General features: G+C 44.5%; 1 protein-coding gene across 2 annotated transcripts in view; it reads right to left on the bottom strand.

Annotated features, from left to right (window-relative positions):
* The window catches only part of rint1 (RAD50 interactor 1), a 23,001-nt gene extending 4,048 nt beyond the window's left edge, over window positions 1-18,953 (bottom strand). The window contains exons 1-12 of one of the 2 annotated variants that reach the window (XM_040015050.1): window positions 18,343-18,953; window positions 14,309-14,434; window positions 11,061-11,176; window positions 9,776-9,949; window positions 8,881-9,021; window positions 7,880-8,048; window positions 6,408-6,518; window positions 5,811-6,036; window positions 4,518-4,655; window positions 2,605-2,699; window positions 1,983-2,087; window positions 84-304 (exon numbers count right to left, since the gene is read on the bottom strand). In XM_040015050.1, the coding sequence (XP_039870984.1) occupies window positions 84-304; window positions 1,983-2,087; window positions 2,605-2,699; window positions 4,518-4,655; window positions 5,811-6,036; window positions 6,408-6,518; window positions 7,880-8,048; window positions 8,881-9,021; window positions 9,776-9,949; window positions 11,061-11,176; window positions 14,309-14,434; window positions 18,343-18,564 (1,844 nt within the window). In that variant the 5' untranslated portion in view covers window positions 18,565-18,953. The other variant, XM_040015051.1, reaches the window with a different exon arrangement.
* Between the last annotated feature and the right edge of the window lie 1,522 nt (window positions 18,954-20,475).

Here is a 20,475-nt window from a genome sequence, read left to right as displayed (position 1 = left end):
ACAGATGTCTGAAAGCTAAAACTTGATTTAAATTGTGTAAAACAGTACAAAGAATTAGCCTGTCGTCAACAGGTAATTCTCACCTTTCTTGGCAATATGGTTTGGCCTTTTCTTTTATTTCTCTCATGAGAAAATCCAGCAGTCTTCCCAGCATATCTCCTTTTAAACGATCCAGCAACGCTAAGAGACCGTCAAACAGAGAGCCCTCGAGAGAAGCCAGACGACCCATCTCCATGATGCCCAGGCCTCCGGGGACGGCTTCTTCACCGAGTGAGACCGCTGTCTGCTGCAACTGTAGGAAAAACTGAAGAAAGGAAAAGAACCAGAATTATAAAATCTTAAATATCACTCATTGGCTCACCTGCAACAGGTCAATGCAGCACGATCTTCTAAAGATTTACTTTTTGGGCATCCCTGCATGAATCACCACCTCATCACCGTGGAGGGATTTGTGTGTCCCAGTGATCACGGGACTATGTTGTCTGGAGAAATTTGCCTCTGGTAGGGTCTCCCATGGCAGATGGCCCCCACACCCAGGACCAAAAAGCAATTCACAGACCCCTCAAGTAGCAGAACAGTCCAGTGCACCCTACAGGAATGGGGTACCTGGGTCCTACCCTGGAGCCAAGCCCAGGACAGTCTCCAGGGCGAGGGCCACATTGGCCCGGCACCTTGACCAATGTGTCCTGGCCAGGCTCAGTCCTAAACAGCTGGGTCTGACGTGGCCACAGCTTTGCGCTGCACCCAGAGAGACCTGGAGAATAAGATCAGTGACGATACACGTGTCCTCAGTTTGGGAGGCTGAGCGCAGGCTGACCATACACCTTTTGGTATCATGGAGGCTGTGAAACGCTCCATCTTACCTGAGAAGGTTGGTCCCACCGACATGAGTGTGGCACATCGGTGCAGATGAAGCTGAAACCATCTAATGCTTGATCGCTGGGTGTTCGGTGAGCCCCAAAATCTCAGTCAGCAATCTCCAGGCCAGAGTGACCCTTGATGGTGAAAGGGCTTATCCCAGTAACGCCTCGGCTCCTTCATGCATGCCAGGACAGCGGACATGGGGAGGGGTGAGTTTCCCCACCGATGGCGATGCCAGGCCGCGACACCTGGGCAGGAGGAATGGCATCCTCCTCATTTTCATCTACAAGGATATCCATGTTAACACCCTTCTCTTCATCTTCTCCGTGCTTCTCCCCAAAGTTGAAGAGCTGGTTGAAGAGAGGAAGTTGATCCTCTGGGGGGACATGGTCCTCGGGGGACCCCAGCATGCAGCAGCTGAGCTGGATTCACCACTGGGCTTTGCTGCAGTGACGCGAAAGAAGGGATCGGCTTTGGGGTCACAGCCACTTGCAAATGCTGCTCCCAGATTCTGCTGGGCATTACGTGGGAGTGTTTGCAGGAGTCGGGGTCTGCTTGCAATGCCTGTGCGTGCTTGAAGCCCATTTAAGCAACGCAGAGGGGATGGGGGTCATAGCGGTTAGTCTGCACGCAGCTGGGCAAGGGCGAAACACGACACCCTTAACCTTACCCCACTGGGGTTCATCTGAGAGGATCCAGCGGCTGTATGTACTAAACCTTCGCTTTGGCAGCTAGCAATAGCCACAAACACAAAACCAGAAGCTACTTGACGAGCTCGTTTTGTAACACGCAGATAGCAGTAACACAACACCCACTATTACAACAATATATCAGCTCGACGAATCACAGCATAACAGATGTTCTTGAGAACCAGAAAAACAAGTTCTACCTTGACGGCAGCATCATTGAACAGATTAAGTTGAACAGACTGAGGAGCTCATGGAAAAGAAAGCGAGGATGCCTGGTTTGGGGCCTGGGGCTCTTATAAGGGGGTCAAGGGGACCCTGTGTCCTGGAAGTGATTGGTCCATCTTGGACAGACAAGCTGGTAGTGACGCTTCCATGATTGGTCACTGCTGCTTCTAGTGACATACGGAGGAAGGTTTGAAAGAGAACACCCACCACATCGTTTCCCCAGTCTCCCAGTATGGTGGAAATGTAGTTGACAGCATTGAGGATGGCACAATAACGGACACCCAGTGGGCAGCGAGACTCCTCCTTCATCACCTAGAAGGGAAACGAACAGAAAAACATTTAAAAACTGACTGGAACTTAAAATTGTTTCTGAAATAGCCATAAAACCTTTCCCAGACTGATGAGGAGTGACAATACTACTGTGACCATAACACACCTAAATGCTCCAGACCAGGGACTGCTTCTGCATTTAGGCTTAGATAATAAGATCAACAAAGAGGTAAACATTGTGTTTTTTAATGGCCGTACGTTTTGCCCATCTGGTGCTTAAAGGGGTTAACAAAGACTATGAAACGTGTGCACATGAGTGGGTGCTCAGAGCTGTGGTCACCTGGATGCAACTAAACTGGACTGCACTAAGGAAGAACGTGCCTGATAGCCCAGCAGTGGATGGACATCAGACTTCATCCACTATGACTGTGAGTGATTACTGTCTCTGGGTAAAAAGAGGATTTTGTTCACTGATTTGGAGCAGATGATGGAGAGCTAACCTAATTCCCTGATCGTTCTGTCATCTCTTTTTTTCAGCTGTTTTGAATCTGAATGTTACCTGAGTGAGTCGTATACGAAAGTCATCCACGAGTTCTTTCTGCAGCTCCAAAAATTTCAGTTGTGCAGAAGGACAAGGTAAGGTCCGGTACCGCTCTAAGTATGGAGGGACGACAGAAATAAAATTATTCAAAAAATGTTTATATGCAGTAACAGGAAATAAGATATTTTATAAACTATTTTGTATCCCTTCCAAACACAGCTCGTATCGTTATTTTTTGATTCCTTCTTCACCCGATGAAGTTGATTTACCAGTATAATCGTTTGCACCAGTATCACTGGTAAGAGTTTGATGCTACAACCATGCTTGACTCTTTATAAGTGGGACGCACTTTCTATTACAGCTCTGTAATAAAGTGGTAATAGTACGGTAACAGGGGAAAGTTAATACTATGCAAATAAATTAATAACCGCATAATAGCGCCAAATCACAACAACAGTCGCCTCAGGGCGCTTTATGTTGTACAGTAGATCGTACAATAATAGATTCAGGAAAACCCAACAATCATATGACCCCCTATGAGCAGCACTTTGGCGACAGTGGGAAGGAAAAACTCCCTTTAACAGGAAGAAACCACCGGCAGAACCAGGCTCAGGGAGGGGCGGGGCCTGATGATTCTGGATTTAACAGGAAGCCAAAACAGGAGAAATCTGCTCTCTCTTTCTAGTCCCTGTCAGGACTCTTGCTGCAGCATTTTGGATCAGCTGAAGGCTTTTCAGGGAGTTTTTAGGACTTCCTGATAATAATGAATTACAGTCGTCCAGCCTGGAAGTAATAAATGCATGAACTAGTTTTTCAGCGTCACTCTGAGACAGGATATTTCTAACTTTAGAGATGTTGCACAAATGGAAGAAAGCAGTCTTACATATTTGTTTAATATGTGCGTTGAAGGACATGTCCTGGTCAAAAATGACTCCAAGGTTCCTCACAGCATTACTGGAGGCCAAGGTAATGCCATCCAGAGGAAGAATCTGGTTAGATACCATATTTCTAAGATTTTCAGGGCCGAGTACAATAACCTCAGTTTGATCTGAATTAAGAAGCAGAAAGTTAGCGGCCATCCAGGTCTTTATGTCTTTAAGACATTCCTGCAGTTTAACTCATTGGTGTGTGTTATCTGGCTTCATGGACAGATAGAGCTGGGTGTCATCTGCATAGCAGTGTAAATGTATGCTATGTCTTCTAATGATGCTGCCTAAGGGAAGCATGTATAATGTAAACAGAATTGGTCCTAGCACTGAACCCTGTGGAACTCCATAATTAACCTCAGTGTGTGAAGAGGACTCTCCATTTACATGCACAAACTGGAGTCTATTAGATAGATATGATACAAACCACTGCAGCTCGCAGGCTGTTTGTATTTATGCTTATTACAAAGAACCTATTAGTGGTAATAACTTACCACTAATAGAAAGTGCGACCTGTAAGTGTACTGAGATTGAAAAGCCTCACATTTACTTCTCTAAACAAACAAACATAGTTCTTCCAGGTGCTACTGAAGCTCCTGTTTGTTAAATGAATGTTCAATTTCCAGCATGTAGTTTCTTCAGACTTCAACCATCCAATCAAATAAATGAGACCAAACGAGTCAACAGCAGAAAAAGTTGTTTGGCGTTGGCACAGAAGATTTGGCAAGTTTCTCATGGGTGCGACAAACATACTCTGCTACTCAACCCACAAACGCATTTTCACTACATCATGGCACCATTTAAAGAAAGATAAAACAGGCTTTCCAACGGCATAGAATTTATTTCCATAAAGCAGTTTACAACAAAGATCATTGACCAATCATCATTTCCTTACCTCACCTCTTGCTCTTTGGTGAAATGGTGTTATACATAAGTTAGAATATTATTAAACATAACAAAACAGCTCAAGCTAATCTAAAGCAGACAACGATACTCAAATCTTACCAGTAATAACCTGCAGCAGAGTCATGAAAGTCTCCGCACAGTCTGGAGCCTTCAGATCATCCATATCACTGATGTCTTTATACTGAGAGCTCCAGGCTCTTTCAGCCGAGAGCATGGCATCCATCTTTTCCACTGCCACTGTATGTACAGAGAAAGATTTGTGTCAGTTACGGATCAAACTTGGAGACGATGAGATTGCATATGCAGGCTATCGTATGAAATGAAATCTTACGAGCAACAGTAACAGCGAAGAACAGCCAAATGTAGTTTAAAGAAACAATCTGTCACATTATTCAGGATGATCTGGAAGGACTGCAGGGCCTTTATGCTACAATATAAGGTACTGTAAGGCAACGTTTGTGAGGCTATATGTGCGATCAGATCTTTACATGTGTGTCAGTCTCAGGGTCCACGGATTAGCCGCACTGCTGTCACCGAGTTCTGACCATTGAATAAAATATTTTGTGCAGCTGCTGACACACAGCTGATTTTGTATTTTAGGCAGTACCACACCATCTGACTTCAACAAAGTGGTCCAGGACGTCCTGTTGACTAAATGCGCTCCTGAGTGTTTTTGCTGTTATAATGACATTTAGTCTAAGGCCGTGTTAAAGAATAACCAAACACGTCACTGCAACAGATGCTAGGACTTAATGCAAATCCTCCAAAAGAGTGAATCGACTTCTCTGGAGTGGATCATGCAGCATTGCTAAGTCTTTGCTGTAACATTAACAGTAATTTTGAGAAACTGTTTAATAACCTAGTGTCACTGGGAGACAGTGAGAGTCTACTACTGTTAGAAACTTCACCCTGCATGACCGTCATTACGCCGTCGATGAGCAGCATTAATGTTTCATCAATCTCAGTAAGATCTCAGCAATATTAGACCGTGTCCTTCATGTTTGACTGTAATTCACTGCAGTTTGGGTTTTTACAGCTGCAAACCAAACACGTGGTCCAAACTGCTTCAGGATGAAGACTAACAGCATCACAGTAAGATTTGTTTCGCATATTGACCAAAGAGTTCACGGTGTCCTGAGCTGTCAAAGAGGTGAATGATGCAAGAACGTCACCTCCTCTGTGACCGACTCATTTATATGGTGTGCGACACGTATACTCGGGGTTAGCAAAGCAGCTACATCCACTGATTGGAGTGATGTAGCAGGTGGAGCTCATTCAAACAAAATCTGAGTTTAGCTCATTTAATATTGAAATAACAGCATAACAAATGAGACCAAGAAAAACGTGGTCTCATTTGGAGCAGCAAAGACCAAATCGTCCTTAAAAACTCACTCTTCTTTTCCATAGTGAGCCACTTCTGTAGGACTGCATCCTCGAGAAGGAGGTGAAGCACACCAGGCAGCTCTGCTGGGTAAGAATGGTTGCTTCTCAGCTCCTTCTCAAATTGCAGCACCTCCTCCACCAAGTGACAGAAGAGCACATCATCATACAGCAGCTTAGAAGCATCACTGGCCACTTTCTCTTGGACTAGAGACAGCAGGCCTCGACACAACTCCACCTACACGAACACAAAGGTACTGCTCAGTTTCAGGAAACAACGAGTTTGCATGAGGCTTCCCTGTAAGCCGCTCAGCAGAGGGTGGGAAAAACATTGTAGTGCTCTTGTACAATAATAAGTTGTAATAAATATTAAATCTGCCTCTGAGGTTTGACGTCAGTCTTCTCTGTGGCGTCGCTGAAATAGAAACTGCCCTGAGCTGTTTACTGTGTTACAGTTTAATGAGCCGTGTTTGAATCTTATAAGCATCGATTATTTCAGTTAGCTGAAACAGTTCTTACTTCAAATATCCTCCTACAGTCCACCTATAGTCACTTTTATGCCCACACTTTAGGAATGAGTGAATTATAGCATAGTAACAGAAAGCATACCTTGCCACTTAGAGTTACCCCTCCTCGGTCCAAGATCGGCTGGATCGTTTCCTCCATGAAGGTGGAGTTGTTTCCCATCCACATGAGAACCTGTGTGAGGTACCATTCTGGCTGAAAATACACAAAGGAGTTTATTTTGGATTGTGATGACAGTCACAAAGCTAGTCTCTCTGATACGGCTTGTTCTTGTAGAAAACACAGGACTAAATAACAGCCTGGATTAAAGTAATTTCACAGGGTAAGTTTATGCCAAACATACGATTCTGCAGCCATGACAGACGGCTCAAGTATTCCTGTTCCAAACAGCACCCAGTTTCTCAGCAGGAGGATGCAACTGCAAAAATACTCTACAGATGACCTGCTAACAATGACGACTGTGACCACAGGAGCAGACAGTTTGAACCATGACAGAAGCACAGACTGCTACTCAGAATCTAACAAACATCCTCTGAACGTTTCCAAGTAAAGAAAAACATGCACAACAACAACTGAACCCACTGGTGAGGACGAGGGGATGCCCTGGAGCTGATCATCATCATCAGCACATGACCCACGGCAGCGTAATTACACATGTTACCAAACAACACATAACCTTAACATACGTCCATACGATTACTGACATCGCCTCTCAGAGCGACGGCTCAGCTCTGAATACTCCGTGTTAATCCTTTTCAGAATCAGGATACTTTATCAATCCCTAAGGGAACTATCTAGGAGCGAAATTTTCAGCCTCTTCTTGAATCTTTTCGTAAGCTATGCTTTACTCTTGCAGGAGACGTCCTGAATGGATTCGAGGCCCCATCGCCCCCCAGCATCAATAACACGCTGCTTATTGCAGAAGTTATGACACTTCACTGATGAGCACCCGGCCTCGGAGCCAGGGAGCGCTCGATCGCTCAAGGCCGCATTAGGAGGAATTTACTGTGGAGCAGACAGAGCGCACTCGCTGTACGCTCCACGCCTGCCTGCCTGCAGCGTGTTGTCAAGTGGACGCAGTCTGTGAGCAACTCTAAAGCTTGTGCTGCCGTGAAAGAGAGCAAAGTTACAAAGCATTAAACTGAAAGCGAGAGTTAAAAATAATGAAAAGTGTGCACCGCACCCCCATCTGTGCTTTTGATGAGGTGCTGTCCACGTGCTCGCCAAGGTTCAGAGGATGGTTTGGATCTATTAATCATCCAGAAATCAAACAGTGGTTCCTTCAGTAACTCATATGTACGCTTATCAACAACTAGGATTTCAATATAAAGCCACAGAAACATGACTTCCCTGTAACATTGATCATGACAGCTAATGCGATCCCACCTTAAACTGACAGAACAGCAACCCTGTGATCCGGGAGCGCGGCAGCACTGCATCACGGCGCACATCAAACACTTTGTTCCCTCTTGTGTTAATCAGCGTCCAGACTTTGACATGTTGCTGCCAAACGTTTCAGTGGTCAAAGCTGTTTTCAGTGACCTCTGAACTCTCACCTTACTGACAGAGTTGGTCTGCCGGTTCCCATAGAAGTGGTATTTGAACCTCTTGTTGAGAGGCAACAACATGATCTGGATGGGCAGACAGAGGGGAGCAGGTTTGGACATCTGAGGAGAGGACAGAGCTTCACTGGAGTCCAAAGTCCTCTGAGACAGCAGATCATCACTGTCAGACAGTTAAAGAGCAACGTGTGCGCAGGGAACATGTGTTATTATAAAGACGGCGATTGTCCAGGCAAGATGACGGCTCTGCAGGCGTGTGGTGGAACAAACATTCCTGTTCATGTCTCCACGTCTCCTGCAAACCACGTTTAAACTTTTAAACAGTGTCCCCAAAACAAGGTCGTCTGGAATTAAAAGGTCTCTTTGGTTACACCAAAATATAAGCATGGGAATGTATAATGTTAAGAACTTAGTGTGTGTGTGTGTGTGTGTGTGTGTGTGTGTGTGTGTGTGTGTGTGTGTGTGTGTGTGTGTGTACACCCATTTACATCAGGTAAATGAAATAATAGTTAAATTAAGTCAATTTTAACCTCAAATGAAAACATGTCCGATTACATTTTTCTTTAACAAAAATGAAGCCAAAATGCACAAAAAACACATAAAAACATGCAAAGCAACAGCCAGGTGTTCGTGATCAGGCCACGTGGTCAGAGGGCCCGGTGGCGCCAGTGTCCGGCAGCCTCGCCTCTGTCAGTGCGCCCCAGGGCGGCTGTGGCTACAATGTAGCTGCCATCACCAGTGTGTGAATGTGTGCGTGACTGGATGTGGTGTAAAGTGCTTCGGGGTCCTCAGGGACTAAGTAAAGTGCTATACGAATACATTTACCATTAAATTCATTAAGCCTGCCCACCTGTAGAAACGCAGAGCATTCAGTTTTTTATTAACAAAACTCCATGAATATGGAGGCTGAAGGGACATTTCCCAACAATTTAAAGTCACAAATGAGAAACATGGCAGACAGTTTCCAGTCATCCTAGGAGTATTTACAAGGATACGAGGTCTGCAGGGCGAGGAGCTGCCCGACCAGCAGCTCCAGCTGGCCTTCAGTCTCCTGACAGCTGGGCGTTGGTGTCAGTGACTGAGTGGGAGGAGAGATGATCGGCCAGTGAAGCTGAGTCAGCAGCTTCTCAAAATCACTGTGAAAGAAGAAAATGGATTTGGGTCACATGTCAGGGGACATCTTTGCTTATTAACAGCTAGCTCGTTTTAAAGAATCATCAGCAAATTTACAAACGAGCTGAACTGATGATGGAGCGTGTGTCGGATTCATGAATGCGTTTCTGAACTGAAGCAGCCTGGAAACTCCCATCAGGGAGAGGCAGCAGCAGCTCCATATGTTCTGAAATATGTGGTTCTGATCGGTCCCTCCATCAGAAACTCTGATAGCTCCATACTCTAAATGCACACATTCTTCCTTTGCTAACGCTCATTTAAGCCAAAGAGAGGATCTGTGCCACAGCCAGCTCTGGTTAGTGGCACCTGACTGACGTGTTGCAGCATTGAGGCATTATTCCTGCACAGCTGTGACTCAGCCACTACGCTTCGTTTTAGATAAAGATGCTGTGTGTTTATCTAACACAGCATCTGTGTGTTAGATAAACACACAGATGCTGCAGCAAAATGCTCTTCTCACTGTATACGCTTAATTATACAAACCATCCCCGCCTTCTTATAATGTTCTGCTCTGGTACATTTAGTGCTACTCTCAGCTTTGATCCATCCACGCGTGTAAAGTATTACATAATGACAGTTTACCACAAGCCTTAGTTACAGTTTTAGAATATATTTGAATACTTTTGAAAACCCAAATCTTGCGTCCGTGCATTTCAGTCCCAAATCTGTCACCATGTCTTTAGTCTAATAAGGCACAGCAGCTTTGAGGGCTCCCACCTGGTCAGACGGTCCTTCATGATTTTGTGCCAGAAGCTAAGAGTTGCTTGGAGGAAGTTCTGGAGATGAGAACATCTAGACTGGTTTAGTCCATAATCCAGAGCCGCCATGCTATCCACTGCCCTTATGGCTTCCCAGGCACTGCTGGTCATCAGACACTGCTGAACTGTAGCACTGGAACACAAGACTGCACGTCACTGCTTTCATTACACCACAGCAGGCACCGACAGGAAGACCACAGGCCATGAACGAGACTCAGAGAGGTGGGACGCCGAGTTAGAGAAAAACATAAGCTATGATGTGCAAATCTCACCCTGGGTCGCCTCAATCAAATGACCATTTCGTTACCAGGCCTCTGGAGAACTTCAAGACATGTTGAGGAGTCATTTAGCCGTTTAAATCAGCTGTGTTGGATCAAGGACACATCTGAAACCTGCAGGACACTGGCCCTGGAGGCCTTGGACACCGCTGCCCTGTACCATCAGAGTCTAGATGCATGCTCAATCATCCAGGTAAGTAAATGCCAAAGGTTCTGCTCATCTGGACGTTTTCATTGGGAGAAACGTTTCGTCACGTCTCGAGTCTCAGCTGACTGAAGACGTCTGAAAACATCCAGATGAACAGACTCAACCTTTGGGATTTCTCATCAGTGGCTTGATAAGAGAGTGCTGATAACCAGCCACATGGCCCGTCTCCTCTTCAGTTCAAAGGATGGGGCATCTGTGTTTTGGGGAAAGGATTTCAATTTGTCTGACCTTCACAACAGTTTGCTTCGGTCTGTTTTCCACGAGCTCTGGCACAGAGAACGGCACACTGTGCCCCCAACATGCAGGACTGACTTTTGACCCTGCACACAGACTTCTGCAGATTCCCAGAACCTTTCGATGACATTGTCGTCTGTAGATGATCTAATGATCCAACAGTCTCTGCAGTATTAGGTTGTGTTGATGCAGATAGATAGATAATCTTTTTACATCCTGTCACGTTACAGACCTGCTGCCACTTAATAACATTCAAACTCGTTTCAGTGCCGCTCACTTTTCCCCGTTTTTGTTGCCCCAGTACCAACTTTAGGGGTTTGCTGCCATCAAATTTAAAATCAGCAGAACTTGGCTCCTTTCCTTCCTTATTTAAACATCTAATAGATCTTCTGCTCTGAATAAAATACAGATTTATGGGACTTACAAATCATTGCACTCTGTTTTTATGCACACAGCATCTGGACTTTAAAAGACGGCATAAAGCTTTGTGTTTTTAAATTGCTCATAAACAGTGAGGGTGTTACCTGAGCTCCTCTATGTGTTGAAGGCATCTTAGGTATTTCATGTGTCTCTCTATAAAGTCAACCTGGTTACACGTTTGTTCGAGTTTATCCATCCAAGGCTGGGCATCCTGTAGGTGCTGCAAAAAAGAGAAACAGACATTGAAGACGTCCAGTATTTCAGTCTGAAACCGTTTGATAGCAACAATGCTGGACAGCAGCAGAGAAGCGTACAAAGATATTAGGGTTTCTATGCTGTACAGATCGGTCACATTTCACATACACACACTTTATTTGTCTGTATTTGTCCTGTAAGCTCGGCTCCTGTACCAGAGGAGGATCTGCCACAGCATCGTATCTGTTCCTAGAACGGCGTTCTTCTGGCCACACATCTCAGATGTCAGTTTGGAAGTTAATGTATCGGCAACATCGGCACGCCCCTATTTAGATGATGGGTGGTGTTCAAGGGAATCTCCTCTCAGATCTGGACCGGGGCATCCCTGAGCTGGACTGAGGTGAAACGCGTGGTGTCGGATAAAGTCATGAATCCATATCCGTGATGGTTCTTTTTCTCGCTCCTGGTCTTTCGTGGGTTTCTGCTGCCTAAAGTATTCACATGAGCGCATGATCAGTTATCCTCCAAAGATAATCTCCCAGAGGTGTTCTACTGGATTTCGGTCAGGTGAGGATCGGGTGGTATCAACTCCTTCATCCTCCAGGAACTGCCGGCATACCTTCGCCACCAGGCCAGGCATCGTTGTGCACCAGGACCCGCTGCACCTGCGTGGGGTCTGACTGCGGCTCCACAGATATCATCCTCTCACCTGGTGTTCTGCTCCAATCAGATCTGTTCTCCCGGTCTGGGGTAAAAAGGCTGAATGTGAATGGATATTGTTCTACTTTAGCTACAACACTGCAAATAAAAACATTACTTATTAATATCTCAATCTATATGCTGTATACTGCTGTAAGTGGGCATTAATGCATCAAATATACTGCTGCAAAACAACTAAGTTAACAGGAACACAAGAAAAGCACGACCCAGGCTTCACCGGCAGAACACTGCCTGAAGTCATGCTTCCTCCGGTGACTCATTTCCGTCCCATAGTGCAGTAGATGGCCCCCTTTTGACTTCAGGACTGCCGTAAATGTCACAGATTCAACAAGGTGGTGGAAGCATTCGTCACAATGATGCTGACATTTCAATATGGCCCAAACAGATTTCCAAGCTGAACATCCATGACGCGCACGGATGTCGTGTTCAAGAAGCCGGTGCGCTGAGGATCGGCATGTAACGTCGCTGAAAGCAGCCATGAAGAGGTTCCACTTTGGTCACAAAGGGGCCGGCGTGGTCACAGCAACACTCAGGTGGACTGTGGCATTTCAACAAAGTATGTTTGGTACTAAGAAGCCCAAAGGTCGTCACACCAGCTTCAGTCTGGTGTTTGCAGGTCGATCTATGACTGATTGGGTTTTACTGTGCATTTTATTATCCAGTTATGCTTTTACTGTACTGGCAGTGTAACTGGGATCATTGGGAAGTGAAGCCCAAACACTACTGGCACTAATGCAGCCCCAAACAATGACAGAGGCCTCACTGAGTTGTATACATGGCTGTATACGCACTGTTGTCCCTCATCCACACTAATCACGACAATTTGAAGCAAAAAGCTCGAACTGGGATTCATCAAAGACACGCTGACACTGATGTTCAGCTCGTGTCACACATCACACTTTCTCCTACTTTCCTTCCTTAAAAATGTCTTTTTGTTTTTCTTTTCAGTTTTATTTCAACATTATCACAACATCGCCTTAGGGTACTTTATATATTTTAAGGTAATGACCCTACAATATTCAACACCCAGTGCATCATGGGAATCCCCGGCAGCCTACGTCTATTGCAGCATAACTAAGGGAGGATTCAGGGTCACCTGGTCCAGCCCTAACTATATGCTTTAGCAAAAAGGAAAGTTTGAAGCCTAATCTTGAAAGTAGAGATAGTGTCTGTCTCCTGAATCCAAACTGGAAGCTGGTTCCACAGAAGAGGGGCCTGAAAACTGAAGGCTCTGCCTCCCATTCTACTTTGAAATACTCTAGGAACAACAAGTAGGCCTGCAGAGCGAGAGCGAAGTGCTCTAATAGGGTGATATGGTACTACAAGTATCAGCATACTTTATTAATCCCTAAGGAAATTATGTGGGTACAGTAACAGAAACAGACTATTTAACAATACAATATGTGACAGATTTACAAATTTAAGAAATAGCACAATAAATACAAATCCCTCAATAATAAACATCACTACTGCAGACGATCTCAGTTGATGCTAGCAGTCGTTAACGAGGACCTGCTTGCTCACCGGAGAGCTGCTTAGCTGACCTTAGCTCCCATCACTGATTACACAACCCCACACAGCATGCTGTGGACTTGGCTGTGAAGAACTCACTCACAGCCACTGAAACACCAACAGATGGGACCGAGAGGATCCTCACTGGTCAGTATCATCGGGCACTGCTAACCTTCTCAGCGTCTATGCACCCACCAACGATTCTCCTGTTTGGGACACTCGAAAACCAAGGTCAGGGAGGTCCCTTATTCACGAGCTGCTGTTTGCAGACGATGCAGCATTCATGTCTGCAGCAGTTAGTCAGCCCTTTGTCTGAGGCCTGCAACAAGTTTACCTTAACCTTTAGCCCGAAAAAGAGAAGCATCATGATCCAGGATGCTGACTCCGGTCCATCCTGAGGTGGTAGACACCTTCACCTACCTTCCATCATCTCTAACTCCCTCTCTCTGGCGATACAAGTGATAGCAAAGACTGCAGCTGTCATGGCTGAACACGCGTGGTATCAAGCTTACATATTTGGCACACTCCTCTATGGCACTGAATCCTGGTCCGAGTAAGCCAGCCAGGACAGAAGGCTGAACAACTTCAGCCTCTGATATCTTAGACGTATTGTGGTAAACACCAACGTACTGCAGAGAGTCAGTACTCCAAGTCTGGGTGCACTGCTCAGTCAGAGTCAACTCAGATGGCTGGGCCATGTGCGACGCATGAACCCGGGTCACATCCCCAAGGACACGGGGTATGGCGAGGTGTGCGAGGGCTCACTCTGTCGGAGGACCAAAACTCCACTTCCACGTTTGGAAACGTGACATGAAGCTGACGGACATCAACCAAAACACCTGGGAAAGCTCAAGAGGCTCGGAGCGCTACCATCAAGGAGGGAGTCAAGACAAGAGTACTTTGGCGTCCTTAGTGATGTCACTACCTTGTGCAGCATGTTGAAGGTAAGTTGTTCCCTCTGCAGCAGCGCCTCCAGAGAACACCTGGCGTCCTCGACAGCAGACAGAGCTGCTGAAACTTTAGGAGGCACCAAACTGGACACAGTCAGGACCTGAAAGGCAAAACAGAACTGCTTACATTTCATACTGGAGATTTCAGAGCTTCATGATTGTGTGAACTTTCTACAAACAATAAATTCTATAACTGTGTGTAAATGTGCAAAGTACACGAGTGAGTAACAGAAAGACGAGAGCAGCAGAAGGGGACGACAGCAGGCCTATGGACAACTAAATGTACCGTAAGGGTGTTGTTTGTATTTTAAACGATAAAAACTGGCTGCTTTGTGCACCAGTGACATCATCACACGGCCACAACCATCTATGCTCGCCATCACAAAAAGCATCACCACTCAGAGAGCAGCGCCACATCAACACCGACAGACGAAGAGGAAAAACTGAAAACCCCAAACGTTACATCTCAGACTTTACAGGCCACAGTTAGCATTTCCATCCATACGAGGGCGTTCATGAACAGTTTTTTAATTTCCATTTTAAATAACTATAACGACATGTGTAATGGCATTTCAGTGGTGCAGCGTCCCCGTTTAAGAAAATCAATTAAATTTCTAACATCTATTAAATACAAATAACTATAATAGTAGATATAAATAGAAATAATATGAAAAGCCTATGGGAAATACTGAACAGTGTTATAAAACGTGGGGCTGGACAAAAGAACTACAAGTATTTCATTTGTAACGACCATGAAGAATACAACATGGACGCTGTGACAAACAGTCTCAATGAACTCTTTGTAACTGCTGCACCAAATTCAGCAGAAACAGGCGCTGATCCTGGGAGAGCGCAGGACAAACCGGATACACTGATAGACAGAAATCCATATTCTATGTTTCTCACAGCCATCGGTGAAAATGACGTTTTTGAAACTGTCAAAAATGTAAAAATCAGAAATTTTTGGATTGTAATGAGATTGATATGATAGTGGTTAAAAGAGTCATTGAGGCTGTTATAAAACCGTTTACATACATCTGTAATTTATAATTTCAAACTGGTCGATTTCCAGTAAGAATGAAAATAGCAAAAGTTAGTCTATACAAATCTGGCAACAAACACCATTTCACAAACTACAGGCCGGTCTCTTCACCACCTCAATTCTCAAAAGTTCTTGAAAAACTGTTTAAAAACAGACTGGAAAAATTTATAGATAAACATAAACTACTCACCGAGAGTCAGTACGGGTTCAGATCAACATCATCGGCACTATTAGATTCAATAGAATACATCAGAAATATGTGTCTGGGTCATTCAGAGACTTGACAAAGGCATTTGACTCCATAGATCCTGATATATTAATAAGAAACCTGGAACGTTATGGTGTCAGAGGGGTCGCTCTAGATTGGGCCCGGAGTTATTTAGGTGACAGGAAGCAGTTTGTGAAATTAAATGCTCCTTATGTGCACATTGCTTGTGGTGTACCCCAAGGGTCAGTTTTGGCTCCAAAATTCTTCAACTTACACATTAATGACATCTGTAAAGTGTCCAAAGTATTAAAAATGGTTCTCTTTGCTGATGATACAAACATCTTCTGCTCTGGTGATGATCTGCAGAACTTATTGGAGGATATGACTAATGAAATAAGTAAAGTAAAATAAATTTCTGGGGGTAAAAAAAACTTTACTGAGAGCTCACGTAAGATATATTCATTCCAAAGTATCACAAAGCATTGCAACACTAAACAAGGCAAAGCAGGTATTAGACAGAACATCTCTTCATGTTCTACTGTTCACTGGTTTCACCTTACTTAAGCTACTGTGCAGAGGTCTGGGGCCACAACTGTAAAACTACATTACATTCACTTTGTACTCTTCAAAAAACGCAGTTTGAATCATCCACGCTGCAGGTTACAGGTCAATTTTCCCAAAAGGTTGACAACGCTACGTCTAGATAGACAGGTGTGTGTGTGTGTGTGTGTGTGTGTGTGCGCGCGCGCGCGCGCGCGCATGACATCAAGACCAGGAAGTTCCTGACCATGCATGGAGGCTTTCACCCCGAGTCCAGCACCCTGAGGCTGTATGCTAAGCACAAGGAAGGAGGCCGGGGACTGGTGAGTGTCAGCACCACAGGATGAGACATCAAACCAGTGCAGGTGGTGGGAGACAGAAGGACTCTGGCCAAAATAACATCTCTGATGGACAGAGTCTCCCAGCCCATGCATGCTGAGCTGCAGAGCTCCTTCAGTGACAGACTGCTGCATCCTCGATGCATGACGGAGCGTTTCCGCAGGTCCTTCCTCCCTGCAGCTGTCACACTGTGTTTGTTGGGAGCGGTTCTGATTGTACAGAGGTTTACATCAATGCTGTAACTTGCACTATTTCATCATCCGATTCACACTATAAGCTGAGTTTGCCTCTTATCTGAAATACATTTTATCTGTAAATAAAGTGTATTTCATTTTATTTAATGTTAATAACTGTACAGTACTCTGTTTTTGGTAACTACTGTCCTTGATGTAAATATATATATTTTTTAAATTGTGTATGTTTCTGTTCTGTGCGCTGTTTGATGTACGTGTGTTTTTTTCTTGTTGCTGTTACAACCACATTTCCCCTTGTGGCACAATTAAAGGATTATTCTATTCTAAACATCCACGAGTACATCGTGGAGAGGCCACAACCCACCGTGACCGTCCGTTACAAAAGCAGAGCTAAACCTGGCATCAACAAATGTACAACAAAAGACCTGCATGATGTACAAAACTGTTATTTCTTTGGAAAACTACAGCTCATGTCCCATTATGATCCACTGCTGTAAGAACTCATAATAATAATAAAGATGATTTTAGGTAGTGCCAGAAAGCACAGACACAGTGTACGTTAGGCTGTCTGAAACAGTGATGTGCTCCTGGGGACTTATTTTCACTGCTGATTAAATGGAGTCAGTAACTTAGTAACAACTAACCAGTTTCTGTCTGGTAAGATGAGACGTGAGCTCAGGTTAAATGAATAAAACAAAAACGTGTTTCTAGTGTCCAAAACAACAACAACTGTTCCTGTAATCACCATTAAAACCTTTACTGGGAAGAAGTTGGTGTGAATCCTTCAAACCACAGCATTAAAACTCCAACATGAAGAAAAACAACGTTTTTAGTGATATTTAGAGATTTCTGAGGAGAAAATGAAGCTGCCCGCCGGTGTGTTCAAAGCCACCAGACAACAGGGGTTTAATCCAACAAGTCATTCAAGTCTGTTTTGACAACACTGAGACTGGAAAGCTGGGAGAAAGAGCCGGAATAGACTCAACACAATCAAAACACTGACTTCTGGCAGTGGCTCGTACCAGCGCCCCCCACTGGCTGCCTGGAGGAGTACAGTTTGATTTAAAGCTATAACTGAGCTCAAAACAAGGTTTATACAATCAGTCTTTCTACCATAAATCTAATTTAACTATTAATAAGTGCATAAACTTCACAACAACGCACAAACGTGTTTCTCGAGGACACAGAAATGTGTAAAAAATACAGTGTTATAGACGTTTGTTTGTTTACGTCTTACATTTTTAGTGTACTGAGTAAAAAGGAGATCTATAGAAACATGCACCGTCATACTGTTCCCACGCCAGTGTCCACGCAACTGCGCCACTACTAATCTCATATGTGGGCCTGTGCACGTTTTTACTGAGCTGTGATTAGGACACAGACGCTGGCAGCCCACAGCTCATTCAGTGGGCTGTGAGGTCATTGTGCAAGTGTCCTGTTTATAAAGCTGCAGTCAGCTGAGACTGAAGACGTCACCTGGATGATGACGAAACGTGTCTCCCACGGAAACGTCCAGATGGACACAATCAGCCTTTTGGGAGCAATTACAGGGTTGGTTTGTTTGTCTTTAACTGGGAGACTCGGTTGCCACATTTCCCACCTGTCCCGGTGTTAGTGACACAGCGAGCAGGACCGCACCTCACGCATTCTTCGCTGTGTTTCTGTATATATGATGCTTTCGTTCACCTGCTCCTTCAGCGTGTTGTTCTGCTCGGTCAGATGTTCCATCAGCTCACCGACGGTCTTCGGGCACATCAGCTCGGTGTCTCTGTCCTCCAGGAAACCCGCCACGAAGTCCTCCGCAGATACAGCTTCGCGGTGTGGCGCTGCCGTATGAGCAGGCTGTGAGGAACATGCTGTTATTTCACTCTCTGCTCGCGCTGGCGTTCCTGTTACGGCCGCCGCCATCTTTCCTCTCGAATGCAACGACCGCCTTCCTCGGAGGCGCTCGTGAATTGTATTTGGGTTCCCCGCGGGAAGAGGTCACGCGTGTAGCGGTCACGCGTAGTTACACACATGCCAGGCTTTCATATTAAATTTTCCTTTATAGATTGTCTCACATAAAGGGACGTTACCACGCGTGTCTTGCTCTCTTGTAAACTGTAGCCACTGCTGCCGTATGGCCCGTGTTTGTTTCACTAACACGAGGAGTACGCTGGAGGAGAAAACAAGCCCACATTTGCCTGAAAACGCCTACGTCACAGATGGCGCCGTCCGCTACACGTCAGCACATTCATTCATGGTACCGGGTCCAGTGCAGCTGATTGTAGTATCGATACCAAGTCAATGCAGGACCGATACCAATACTATTGATCTACAGACGTACCTTATGTAGGGGAGCACGTGACATGACTCATCACAGGTGTGCAGATTCCGAGCACACCTTAATGACCACTAAATCACTGTGATTCTACAATAATAAATAACAATGAAAACACACCTTTCGTGTCTGTCTCCAACACACAGCTCAGGCTGTTTAAACGTGCTGTTGGCTATAAACAAGACACAAGAAGATTCAGACATTTTTCATACTGTTTTTTAATTCACAAAAAAATTATAATTCAGTGAATTTAGAAGATAGAAACAAAGTATCTATCGCACTACTATCGATCCAGTATCAATTCCAGTGTTGTTGTCGATACTATTAATAATTGGATCAATGTGCCGCCTCTAATTCATATATACAGATGTATAGTGCTGTTTACCTGAGTACCTGAGCACACAGTTGAGCTGTAGCATAATTTCTGAGTGTGTGCAACCACACTTGCGAGTTTCCATGCATTAGTTAACTATAACTGAATATATGATCGAATGTTATGTTGTCTGTCTGTCAAACTGATCTTCATCTCAATCTTTGTGACCATTCTGTAGAACAGATGTACTCTCTCTCCCTTCCACTTCCTGTCTCTGCCTAATGTTTTTCATGTTTGCGCTTCTATTTTTCACAAACACACGCACGTGTCTCACTGTCATTTTTGAAGTGGATTGTGAAGACCAATATAGGCTATCTATTAATTTAAACACTGGAATCCAAATAAATATTTTAAAAAATGCAAGGAAAACCATTAGCACTGCAGGTGAGCTATTTGTTAACAGTTGTCACGATTCTCATCACAAATTAGCACTTCTGGTGTAAATATCTCATGAACAAGAGAAAGCCATGCAGGTTCATTGTAATGGAAAACTCAGACTGAATAAAACATAATTCCCAAGTCACAATATATGTCATCCACAGCAGTATATTCAATTCAATTTATTTACACAGCGCCAAATCACAACAACAGTCACCTCAAGGTGCTTTATGTTGTACAGTAGACCCCACAATAATACATACAGAGAAAAACCCAACAATCATATGACCCCCCATGAGCAAGCACTTTGGCGACAGTGGGAATGATACGCTGTGTGCAGGCAGTTGAAGAGGACCCAAAACTGCACTTTATTGCAGCCTTGGGAGAAATATAAAACAACAACAAACTAAACTGGGAAATCCAAGACTATAACTCATGAGAAAACACACATCACGAGAAGGGAACCAACATTAACAACGCAACAACAAGAACTAACTGACAGGGACTAAAATACACTGGCAGGCACATGAGGAAACGAGGAACAGGTGGGCACACAGCTGGGACTCATGGACATAACGAGACACAGACCTACAAAGTAAAACAGGAAACACACAGATTATTTTACAACACAAAACTCAGGGACCCGAACGGAGCACAGAGGGAAGACACAGGTAAGGATAATAAACATGACAACAAACCCAAGGAACTAATACAAACTCAGAATAAAGTAGAAAGTCATAATAATAAA

This window comes from Simochromis diagramma, unplaced genomic scaffold (genome assembly GCF_900408965.1).
Source record: "Simochromis diagramma unplaced genomic scaffold, fSimDia1.1 OVJJ01000453.1, whole genome shotgun sequence".
Taxonomy (NCBI): Eukaryota; Metazoa; Chordata; class Actinopteri; order Cichliformes; family Cichlidae; genus Simochromis; species Simochromis diagramma.
This window is presented reverse-complemented; position numbering and strand designations above follow the sequence as displayed.